The 13155-nt window shown below is 36.5% G+C and overlaps 1 protein-coding gene across 1 annotated transcript in view; it reads left to right on the forward strand.

Annotated features, from left to right (window-relative positions):
- TLL1 (tolloid-like 1) overlaps positions 1-13155 on the forward strand; it is a 136381-nt gene that overhangs the window by 101959 nt on the left and 21267 nt on the right. The window contains exons 11-15 of the mRNA XM_009995931.1: positions 678-794; positions 1801-1946; positions 7111-7306; positions 8737-8862; positions 11840-12000. Of these exons, the coding sequence (XP_009994233.1) occupies positions 678-794; positions 1801-1946; positions 7111-7306; positions 8737-8862; positions 11840-12000 (746 nt within the window). The remainder of the gene's footprint in view (positions 1-677; positions 795-1800; positions 1947-7110; positions 7307-8736; positions 8863-11839; positions 12001-13155) is intronic.

Consider the following 13155-nt stretch of genomic DNA (forward strand, 5'->3'; position numbering starts at 1 on the left):
AAAATTTTTGCCGCCCACAGACACAAATAAAAAAAAAAAAAAAAAAAAAAAAAGGGAAGAAAAGGAAGCAGATATAGAGGACAGCTTTTTAACAATAGCTCCTATTTTCTTGATGTTAAAAAGAAAAGAAAGAAGAAACAATTAAGGCCAGAGAGTAGTTTCCCTTTTCTGCTGTTCCCTTCTCTGCCACCTAGACAAACAGAAATTTCACCTACCGGGACAAAATTTAAGAGGATAATATAGTCTAGGATCATTTGGATGTTAGTTTTTAAATCTCTTTAGTCCTTAGAGACCAAATAAGCAATAAGCATTATGATTGTGACCTAGATCATCTTCCTCTCTTAAGATTAGTACTGACTTTCCTCTCCGAAATGCCTGTGTTTGTATGTGTAGAAACAATCTATAACAGTAATTTTTCTACTTAATTCCCCTGAGGTTTTATGCTTAGACTAGTCAGCCTTACTGCAATGAAAAGAGGTACTGAAAGCTTTATAACAAAATCTTTGTGTATTAGGTCCTGGTCTGCAGAAATACGTATGCTTAACCATAAGCATCTGAATATTTCCACTGAGTTGGTTATGCTGCTTCTGCTTACAATGTTAAACACTTGTATAAATGTTTGCAGCGTTTGGCTTCAGAGGCGGCAGAAAATGCAGTTACTGGTTGCATGTTTTTAGGGAGGTTTTGTGGTGACAAACTGCCAGAAGTCCTCGCATCCTCTGACAGCAGGATGTGGATCGAGTTCCGCAGCAGCAGCAACTGGGTTGGGAAAGGTTTTGCAGCATTTTATGAAGGTAAGCCTCTTACAGCATTGAAAATGGCTTGACTATGGAATAAAAATATTAACTGGATACCTTTGGATATTAAATAAAAAGTCTGAAATAGCCTACTATGAAATTACTATTTTGTTATTAACAGAGAGAGTAGGTGGCAATTTATATTTTGAAACTTACTCAGTGATCAGATTTCAGATGACCTGTTTTCCAGGGACATCACTGATAATATTCATAAGCTTTTTTTACCAGTAGTTTAAGTAAATAAACATGCATATCCTTGTGCTTAGTGTGTGGAAGGAGTTCTTTGAGTACTTTCTGTTTATTCTTAGAAAAATCTGACCTCAGTTTACCATATGCTCTGGGATTACTTGAGATACTCCCCCACATGGAGTATATTAGCAAGTAAACATTCACCTGTTTAAAATGGTCTGTTTTCTTAAATACTGAATCTATGGTAGTAAATTGTATGATTTAATTGATATTCACAGATCTTCACATGATCATCAGTATAGACCCTGAAAAGTGCATTTACTTTCCATTAAAATATTTTTTATTTATATTAGCTGCTTCTTAAAATTCAGTGTAAGCTTGATGTGATAGAGTGTATGTTAAAATGTATAGATCATTATAAAATATTAATTTTCTGTCTCATTTGTCATTTTCTAATGGTTGATTAATATTAATGAAGAATGTTTATCAAAACTATTTCAAAGGTGAACAAAAAGTAAAAGCTAATTATTTTGACCTTTTAAATTTAATCTGTAAAATGTATTGATTTCAGTCTTCCTGAACTATGTAGACATGTTTAAATCTCTTAGAAATGCTGAATTATATTAGCTACATGAAATATATATAATTCTTTAATTGGATTGTGTTTTCAAGAACTTGTCCCTGGTAGACTTTTTTGAGTTTTCCACAGAATAATACTATCGTTAGTTTTAAAAAGCAGAGAATAAAATGTCAGTTAGGGCATAGGGAATAGAAAATGTCATTATTAACAATAAGAATTTTATGCTTTTATCAGCTATTTGTGGAGGTGAAATCCACAAAAATGAAGGCCAGATCCAGTCTCCTAATTACCCTGATGACTACAGACCAATGAAGGAATGTGTGTGGAAAATAACAGTGTCAGAAAACTACAATGTAGGATTAACCTTTCAAGCATTTGAGGTAAAGCCTTTTGACTCATCTCAGAAATGCACGTAGTAGATAAGTGTCCGTGACATTTAAGAGAATCCCCATAAACCTGTGAAAGAATTTAAGAATTCTATATGAAAAATGAGGTTCAGAATTTAATATTGCTCTCCATGAAACCTTCCTTTCTCCAAAAATTTGCAAAATTAAGCTTTCATGTTTTCTATTATATTTGAATTTAAATATTTAAAATACTGGCAGGAGTTGCAGTTTAGCAAATACATAATCCAGTTGAGTAAGGCTGCTTTAATATTCTGTTAAATAAAACAGATTCTTTATTTTTGCTTAATCTTATTGTTAAAAAGGAATGTCTATCTGGAAAGAAACCACTGTGGTTTTTGGCTTTTATTTCAAGGGAAAAAAACCCCTACAAAATAGTCTACTTAAATTCAGTTTAAAAACCTATATTTAGAGAGGGAAGAAAAAAGCCATGGTGAGTCATACTTGTCTGTCTTTATTATACATCTCTCTGTGTATAATATTGCTAAACAGTGGTAAACTATAGTATAAGAAATTACCGATGTCTTTTTTATGCATACATGATACACTGAAGTTGATAGATACATATAGCAACATACTTTGAGTTCTCTTGTTTTATTTGCATATGCTTCAGAAGTAATGGCATGGATGCTCCTTTAAAAAATTTAAATGTTTTGACTTTATGGTGCACATAGATATAAAGATAAGTATAGTAAACAAGAATATAATTTCCAACCTGTAGTTTTAGTCTGACAGGCAGACTTCAAAGGCATGGCACATTTTTGCTATGCCAAAGGATAGGTGAGATAACAAGGGTTTGGGATTTGATCAGCAAATATGTATATAAACAATGGAAATTTTAATAATTTCAGAGATTTTACTTCATTTTACCTTTTTTTTTTTTTTTTTTTTTGTATCCTGAATTAATGTAAGTCCTAGTGCAGACAAGATCAGCTCTCCCTGCCCAGTTTTCCAACTGTTGTTCAGTCTCTACATGGCCTTGCTCAAGATTACTTAACATAGGATGTCAGTCTCTCTTTTAAGCACTGTTGAAAATGAACAGGTTTTTTAGTAACTTTATGCAGTTGACTAGATGTAGAGCTTTTTTAGTCTGCCATTGGTGATCAGTATTTTTTAGTGTGATTCCAAGAGACATGGCACTATGCCTCTGCATAGGAGACTTGCCACAGTATTTGATCTCCATGCAGGTGCTCAGCATTGGTCTATGTGCACGGTACATCATCACTTGAACTGACCACAGTTCAATAACACCTGGAAGCATCAAACTTCTATCTCTTCTGATCTTTCAGGACTTTTCCTAATCACTGAATTATGGAATATTTGCACGTGTGAAGATGGCATGTTCATGCCTCACTGTATAGAAAATAATTAGAAGTTGTCACAGTTTGACAAGGACCAGCAGATGAGAACACACTTTAGTAGGCAAGTGGTTAAGGCTGCAAGAGGAAATGTCCATTTTTTCCCTCAGGCTGTTTAGTATTAGGGCACTCTCTAGAGGTGAAGCATGTGGACTGACACCTCGTAAGAAGAAAGAGGAAACAGAAGTACAGTTGTGTGTCTCAAATCTCAAGTTAATGCCTCTGTTAGATGTTTTGAAAGAGAAAATAAGTAATTTCTGACGGTAGAGACTTGAAAGGCACACACTTTCCAGGGAGAGTCTGAGCTCTGATCACAGAGTGGCAGGATGACCTTGAGCACCAAATGAGGTGCCCCAGAAAGGCACAAGACTACTGTTATATCTGCCTCTGCAGTGTTTCTTACTGGCTCATCTACAGACCTTCCTCCTGAAAGGGAGAGTTGCTTTGAAAACTGTTCTGGTGTGCCTTGCCTAGACATTCACCATTGGGTCTGATTTCCACTTCAGGTCCAAGTGCCTGAATGTAGGTGTTCTGTTTTTTGGTACTAAGTCCCTCTCTGGACTGAATACTTGGTGCACTGCCCAATAAAACAAGAAGTTGTTTAAAAATCACAGTTTTTTGTGCCAGCTGAGATAAAAAAAAAAATAAATGTCAGGCCAGAGCTATTGCAGTGTGTTTGTGAGAAAATTACTTCTCTGCCTTTTGAAAGGTACAGTTAAGTAAGAGGAATTCTCATTATCCATATGTAATGCTAGAGAAAATAACTGTGTAAATAACCTTCACTCCACAATAAAAGCACTAGAGAAGCTGACAATTTCAAACTGTATCAATGAGTCATCTTGTTTTGCCTGCTGTGGGCAACGCATTTTCTGAGTGTGGTATTTTTCTTATTTGGCTGCCTGATGGGCAGCTACAGTTTTTGGTATCTAGATGAACACAGTGATGTTGGGACTGGTAGCTCCCATCTTTTTGGTTCATTGTTGTAGTCACCTTTATTATATTGTTCTTTGAGAATTAGCAGTCTTTGTATTATAATTATTTTTTTGAACTTCTGTTGATATGCAGTCTCATAAGCTAAGGCAAGCCAGAAGGTTTGTAGAGCTGAGCCATATTAATCTTCTTCATTTGAGTGGCCCCATTAATCTTTCTGCAGATAGAGTGTATTATTAATAATAATAATTAATCGCAAGTGTAATAGATGTTTGAATGACAGTGTTCCCAGGTGACAGTACCACAACATTTTAAAACCTGAAATACACATAAGCAAAGCACATTTTGTATTAGTTCTTTTTAATTTGTTACCAAGTGCCTTAATGCCAGTTATAATTTCTCAAAAATGCAGTGCTTATCTGTTAGTTTATATACAGGTGTAATGATTTAATCCCTTATTATAATAAAATTGGTGGTAATAATGGCATTGTTTGCAGTAGTATTACAATAAAAATAAAATAATGTGGTAGAATGGCTACCTTTTGTATTAATGAAAATCTATAGTACATTGCAAATTGATGGATTTTTGTTATCTTAGAAAGTCTAGCAACTTACTGTTGTACAAAGTGTATTTTTAACTTGTCTTCTGCCAAAAGTAGAGTGATTCTCAGAAAAGACACTAACAATCTCAATGGGAATTTGGTACATGTAACTCAGAGCTGCACTTGGCCTTTGAAAAATCAGATTTGTCATATTGCCCCGTAGAACATGGAAAACATGGAACATGGAACAAGACATATGTTAATTAAAAGTCCTGAGTTTTGAAATTATTACAGAAATGTGTGGGGAAAATACGTAATTCCTTCTTTGTTATTAGTGAGCTTTGGACCAGGTCACTTCTTTCTACCTCTGCGTGCAATATGATTTTTACTGAGATAACAAGGCAGACTTAGTTTCAAACTGGAAAATTGTATCGTGTTTAAACATTATTATTTAGATTAATGAAAATTTAGAATCAGTATTAAAGTGTCAAAAACTTACCAGTGCTCAGGTAGACTCCTGCCTGGCCACATTAGTTGCAAACATATAAAATGCCATTTAAGTCAGCAATGGATGTTTGGGCCCCAGATCCTCTTTTCTCACTCATTTCCCAAACTCTGACCCAAAGCAATTCCCGAGCAAACAGCTAAGAAATCAGAGTAAATGGCAGCATGGATCATGAGAAGTGAGTGGGAGAAAATTACGTATGTAAATACTTGAAGAATTGGAAAGTTGGAAAGAAGACAGACCAATTTTGTGTGTAAGTGCCATATTTTGATGCCATTCAAATGAATAAAATCAAACAGTCCCTTTCCCCAGTTTTCCCTCTTACATAAAAGAAGCAGAAATCCTAATGTGTTAAATGAAAGCTCCTTACTCTGTGGTGGTTAGTGAGCTTAGTGCTGGTCATAATGCACAATTAGGGCAGAGTATCAGCAACCACTTGTACAAACTGTGCAGCTTTTGCGCAAGAAAACCTCTGTCCAAAGATAAGATGTGGATTTTTCTGGATTTGGTTTCATTTTTACTTCCTTGTCATTGTAACAGAAATTGCATGTGCTGAATTAAATTTGACGCTTCTCCAGCCCCTTCTCCCTGACTGTGGTACCTCTTCCCCCCACCTCAAAATTCAGCCACTTAATTGAACAATACTTTTCTTAGAGGATTTATTTTTGAATGCTTGGATTTAGTGAATTCTTTTACAGCTAAGATGCTACATTATTTAAGTATTGTGAAGTAATCCTGCAGTAAAATGACCCAGATCAAGAGGATTTTAATTCTGTTGGGAAAGACACTCTCTCAGTAAAGGCAGGTATCACAAATTATCTAGGCTCCAGATAGGATCGTATTTGGGTTGCTATGTTCGTCTTTGTTGCAGTTCCCACTCTGACTAACTCTGCAAATACTGTTATGTAAAGAGCACAAGACTTGCTACCCAAGTTGAAATGTACACTCGCATATTAGTCTAAGGTTGGATGTCATCTGGCAGGACACTTAAATGAAAGGCATATTTTCAGATGTTCTGGTTTCAGTAGGTTTCTCCATCAGTATGGCAAAGATTAATTCATTGACCTAGAAAGTCAAAACACACCTGACATAAGGAATTGTGCAACAGAAACCAGATACATCAGCTGCAGAAGTATAAGAATGATCGGTTATTGTTTTTTGGGGTTTTTTTTTCATCTGTTCTATTGGCTATGTATTAGTTGATAATTTTAGAAGTGTGCTTGGATCCAATTCTGCAGCTACCCCATACTCTTAATGCAATATAATTTTTTACAGTTACCCTGCAACATTAGTGGGTAGTGACAGATGCAAAATTTTGCACTGTGTTGAAGATAAAGAAAATAAAATATCGATCATCACCTGAAACAGCACAGGTTGATAATGTCTAAAAATCTTAGCATAATAATAAAAATAGAGGGTTTTTGTGCTGCAGAACCAATTGATATTTCTGACCTGTTTAGTTATTGAACCAACAATCATGTGTGCTTGAGCATATATAAGGAAAGAGTACTTGAACTCAGTAGGAGTTTGACAGAACATTGGGATACAGATGAGTGTCTTTTTTAGTTACTTTTTCTAGTTAGACTCTTGTATCCTGTGTAACAATCTTAAAATAATTTCTTCTTGTAGAAAACTTGTATAGTTAAAAGCCGTCTAGTGATGCTTTTTCTCAAATTCCTGATGTTTGAACCCTAAACAAAGAACCCTAACCTTAAATTTGAAAATTTTCTATTCTGTTTATTAACTATCTGATGTTTGATATTTTTGTCAAGCTAAATAGGTCACTTCAAATATATTTTTTACAGATTGAAAGACACGATAACTGTGCATATGACTACTTGGAAATTCGAGATGGAACAAATGAAAACAGTCCTTTAATTGGTCACTTTTGTGGCTATGACAAGCCAGAAGACATTAGATCTACCTCTAATACTCTGTGGATGAAGTTTGTTTCTGATGGAACTGTTAACAAAGCAGGATTTGCAGCTAACTTCTTTAAAGGTAAATGTTAAAACGTATTTTGGCAGCTGTGAACTGCTTATCACTTGGCTTTGTGCTAGCAAAATTATTACAGGATATGAAAAATATTTTACAACCTATTTTTTCTAACATCAGTTCTGCACTATCTCCAGCATATTTTTTACCTAGGTGTGCCATTTTATCAAATCAAAACTGTTCGAGTATTTCTGTCTTATTGTAAAATATGTCCAAAGAATGAAGGAACATGTTCAGTGCAACTCCCTACTCTCTCCAGGTTGAAATAATCAGCTTAATTTTGAAAAAAACTTTGAAGCATACCTAATATTTTAAACATTGGGTATTTGGATATATTGTGTTATCAAATATAAAGTTAAATATTATAATCACAATAGACAATTGGGTTTTTCTGTTAAGGTCTTTTTTTTTTTTTTTTTTTTTTTTTTTTAATAAATGTTGTGGGTTTTGTAATTCTTTTGCTGCATCAGGCTTATTACACAGAAAATGAGCAAGAAAAAACCCCATAATAACAACAGAGAAAACATACAGCAACCAATGGTGGCCTCACAGTCTTCCTCCAGTTTTGGGAGGTGTGTGTGTCATACAATTGCAGCTACACCTACAGCAGCTGGTGCGTGGGGAGTGTGTAATTCCTGCCCTGTGCTGCCCGTGGCACAGACAGCCACTAGCAGTGATGTGGTCATGGCGACACCCGAACTACTGGTCGTGCCACCAGGAGAAACCTTTTGCTCTTTTGAAAAGCTGTAAGCTGGGGCTTTTCTCACCCCAGCTGTTACTTCTCACTGTACACTATTGCAACCTTGAAATCTGTAGACATGAGAGTGGGAGCTCTGTTTTATTCTGAAGAAATTCCATGTCCTGGTGTATTTCCACATCTGAGAAGTATTTTAACAATCAATCTTGTGGATATATTTTAGAGCTAGTAGGGATAATGCATTATTTACCTCCCCGATCTCTGATGCATCTTGTTCCCTTTAATATCAGTAGCATGAAAACCTGAGATTTGAGGATTCTGTTAATCTGGTTTTGAGTATGAATTCGGGATAATGCACAAATTGATTCTGTGGGAGATAAAGCGCCCTTCAAGTGACCCTGATGTGGATATTGAGTCTTTCTTTCAATACTTTATACAACCTTTAGATTATGGCTGCTTGAATTATTATGCTGCCCACAAACTGCTTATACATTAGGTCTGTAGCTGTCAGTAGGTATTGTAAAAAACACCACCCATAAGGACAAAGGACAATCTTTTTATTTTCTCCATTGCAGGTATCCTTAGCATTTGAAAATGCTATAGTCAGCAACCACAGTGCATTATGTAGTACACTGTATAAAGCCATGCTTACAGCTTTCTAGGTTAATATTGATCCAGCAATCACAGCTGAGGAAGGTAATTATTTAACACCTTGTTGCATTCCTCCCTGTCTTGGCAGAGGAAGATGAATGCGCCAAACCTGACAATGGAGGCTGTGAGCAGCGCTGTGTCAATACCCTGGGCAGTTACCAGTGTGCCTGTGATCCTGGCTATGAACTTGGTCCTGACAAAAAGAGTTGTGAAGGTACAGTGGGTTCCTGTGTTATGGGCTCCCGAAGCACTCCCATGGGGTGCCATCATGTGGGTGAAATACTACACCTGCCATATGCTCTGCCCTGGCAATGGGAGATCTGTGGAACTAAGACTGGAAAGCCAGAGCTTGCATTCAAGTAGTGCTTCCAGAGCAATGTCTGTCCCAGGCAGTCATCTTCATCCAATGCCTGTCACTAGTTTAGCTCTTCAGGTTTTGCTGTTAATTGATAAGAAGCTATGCAAAGCATGACTTCATACCTTCTCAAAACACTTATTACGTTATTCATACTCATTAAAGCAAAGTCTCCCACCATGCATAAAGAGACAATTATAAGCAGAACAATGTGCTGCTGTCTCATAATCAGAGTGTTTAATGACCCCCTGACCATCGCTGACTGGGGTGTGAGAAGCTAGCATATTAGAAGAGCAAGGTCTTTTATTCTAGTTTAAAGCTCAGAGAAAGCTGCCTCTCTTCTGATCAAATTGTAGACTTTTCTTACTGGAAACAAATCATACATTCTGGGCTGAGCAAACTATGTTCAAATAATCATTTGAAGAAATAAAAACCTGGTAAGGGCAAGTCTGGAAACACAGGATTGGACTGAGATAAGCTTTTGCATTCTGTACATATTTCATATTAAAGGAAAGAAGCAAAAGCTCTCGATTACTATGCACCTTTATTATTATTACTGCTTTATTATTATTCATAAATACCAGTGTATTCTGGGATAGTACAAATTTTTCTTATCTCAGTTCATCTGTTTGAGTAGTGAATAAAGTTTGGAAATTAGAGTGCTCAGAGTTACAGTTTTCTTCTGTGATTCATTGGACTCTCTTTTTTCCAATTTCTTGGCTTTAATTCATGTTTTTTCACAATTTGAGTTAGATTTGCATCGTTTCTTTGCATTTTGTGTTCTTCTGCTAGTGCTTTTATGGGGTGGGTTTTGTTTGTTTGGATGTGTGTTTGTATCAGGTGGTGATAGTCATAGTCTACAGGCATGTTAGGTTGTGGCTCTCATTGAGTCAGTTGGTTTTTTTTGTTGTTTTCCACATCTTCCCCACCCCAACTGTAATAATGAAGAACACACAGGAAAAACAATTTATTTAGATGTCTGCATATTAAGCAATATGCAGAAACTAAGGTTACTCTAAGGGAGGCCATGAAGACAGAGGTTTGATCTCTGGACCTCTGATAATCAGCCCAAATTTATGTAAGGAATTTGGTTTAGTCTGCTTGCCGACCTGGGTCAGAATGCTAGGGAAGATTACCTGTCTTTCAGAAAACTCTTCCCTCTGCCTCTGAAAAAAAGAGAAGGAAAACCTCTTCAGCACTCAAAGTTTAAAGCAGGTCTGGCAAAGAGGAGTTGCTTGAAGTTGTGCAGTGCAGTGTGGAGAAAAAAATCCTAAGTTATCCCTACATTTGTTCCATGTGAGTTAGCACTCCCTGTACATAGATTCTTCTCAGGACTGCTGAGTTATAATCACTGTGTAGTTGCAGTAACATCATGTCCTTGTTATAGTTTGGAAATTTGAGGGGTGACCTGGCTGTATTAATATACTCATTATGCCAGAGTAGAAGCTTATAAACTCTATCCAATGTTTCACTGCAAGGTTGACATGCACAGAAAATTGCTTCATGCTGGTCTAATCCAAATCTGTCCTGCTGGCAGCATATTAGAAAGCTTTAAGATTTTTTTCAGTATTTCCACGTTTCCCACTGTTGCTTGAAGGAGCAATGGAGTGACGCTGAAAAGCAGAAATTGAAAACTAGCAGTAGTTGTACTGACCCAGACTGGATCATCTGGGGGGGCACGTATAACTTGTGTTACCTGACTGTGGTCTGTAAACCTGTGCCTGGTCTTTTTTGTCACATTGAAGTGTGACCCAGGGTGTTAGTCCCCCCACCCTTGTCAGATTACGTTTATGTGTACATCAAGAAGTCTTCTGCATGGAAAACCAGATGTCAGGAGGAAGACTGGTATGTGCCTGGCTTGGCCAAGTGTGCCCAGACACAGAAACTGGAGAGTTTAGGTCAGGTGTGTTAGATCAAGTAGATGTAGTGTGTGAAACCATCAGCTAGATAGGAACAGGCAGTTTTTAGAGCATTCAATGCTAGCACAGAGCAGTCAGGAGAAGGTTGAGCTTCCCTCACTAGCTCTTTCAGAAGAGATTTGTGGATAATTTCCAGTGCTGTCACAGTGCTGTAATACTATGAATGAAGCAGACCGTGATAAAGAACTCCTGCAAATCCCATTACTTTCCTTTTAAAAAAAAAATAAAAAAGAAAAGAAAAAGAAGTCCACAGATGGAAGAGATTAATGTGTTCATCCTTTAGTATCTGAACTGCATTCACAATCATAGTACAGTATTTCTCAGTTGTAAGGAGGTGAGTATTATTTCCAAATATATGCTGAATAGATGTTTTCTCTATTACTTGAACATCCATACTTCAGCGAAAGATATTGTGACCCAAGAGTACACAACTGCTATCCCAAGGAAGTGATCATGTCTGGTAGGTAATGGGAGGCATATACAGCTGTATGAGCTGAGACAGGTGGGGCTGGTTCTGGATCAAAAATCATGCAGAGAAGCTGAGGAAATGCAAAGCACATCTTCAGTAGTCTGTCAGAAGAATGGTGGTCAAGGTCTTGGGGAGGGCGGTGAGGTCAGCGGACTTGCATGGGAAAGGCTGTGAGAGAATAACCAGAGTCTCTGGAGGGAAGGGAAAAGAATGAATATGATAAGGCTTTGTGTAGTCCTGAAACTTATCTCTGCCTGCAAACCTGTGCGCTGTTCAAGATAGGGGCTGTCTCTTTCTCTTTGTTTGCACCAGGCATGATAAAACAAGATTCTGATTAGTCTGTCTGGGCATTGCAGCAGTGTAAGTAATGAATGGACTGAATCTTCTCCGTGTGCTTCTGTTTATAGTAAAACTTGGTGAAACGATGCTCTCCCCTTTAATTTTACAGCTGCTTGTGGAGGACTCCTGACAAAGCTAAATGGGACTATAACCACACCAGGGTGGCCCAAAGAGTATCCTCCAAACAAAAACTGTGTGTGGCAGGTGGTTGCCCCAACGCAATACCGAATTTCAATGAAGTTTGAGTTTTTTGAGTTAGAAGGGAATGAAGTAAGTAACTCCAAACAAAGAGATGCACATTCTGTTACATTCTGAACAGTTTCATGAGTGTTCAAAAATAGATACTGTCTTATAAACCCCTTGCTGACTGTTTATATGCTGACGATATCCATAGATATTCTTATTTTCACTTTGGGACTGTTTCTGGGTTCTTTCAAAACAAACATGCAGAGAATTAGCTCTCTTTTACATATCATCTAAATGTATATGTAGTACAAGAAATTGAAAAGAAATGTTCTCTGCTGAATCTCAGCTGACTTTTTTATCAACAAAGTAAAACAGAGCAAATGACTGAGGCATGTTGGAAAGAATTCAAGAGGAGAAAATCTGGAGAAACCAAATCATCTTTACAGACTATGACTACAAAGAATATACATAAACTCTGATTAGTGATGGAGCAAGGAAGCATTTAAATCACAAGTATTTCATGGAGGAATATTTTAAAGGAAGCAGCACCAGAAATAAAGAACTGCAGCAGTGTTTGAGCTGGGCTGCCTCCAGGGTCATAAAGGCACATAACCTCAGCAGATATGAAATATATATACATAATATTTTTCAACAGTTAGAACTTTCATTTGACCGTCTCCTGTGCCTACTAAATTAGTTTCAGCTTTATGTTATTGAGTTGTAGTACTAATAATGGTACCTGTGAAATCAGAAATATAAATACAATACCTGGAATGTTCTAAGATGTTGTCTTGAGTGCAGACATAAAATATGTACACTTAGAAAACGCTCTGATTTTGGTATATTTGCTTAATATGTTTTGTCCAATATTACAATGTTAATACTTTACATTTACCATTTAAAATCTTAATCTTACCTTTAACCTATTGTTATTTGTTTTTAATATACTGCTGTATGAAGGAAGTAAGACCTTTCCAAAATTACATTTAATTTCTAATCTAAAGCCATGAAACCATCAAAACTCACCACTGATGTAATGCTGAAGTTGCTGGGATTTATGAACATTGTGAATCATGTTTGAAAATTACATGCATTAATATGATTTTTTCTTAGCATGAATATAAATCAGCATGTGGCAGTAACTCAAGTTTTATAAATTTTTCTATACTTTATATTGTGCAAATGTAGTTTCAACTGAATTAGTCTCTTTCCAACTCTGCAACACATAAAAATTTTCCC

The sequence above is a fragment of the Chaetura pelagica genome, unplaced genomic scaffold, assembly GCF_000747805.2.
Source record: "Chaetura pelagica isolate M959 unplaced genomic scaffold, ChaPel_1.0 scaffold142, whole genome shotgun sequence".
NCBI classification, from domain to species: Eukaryota; Metazoa; Chordata; class Aves; order Apodiformes; family Apodidae; genus Chaetura; species Chaetura pelagica.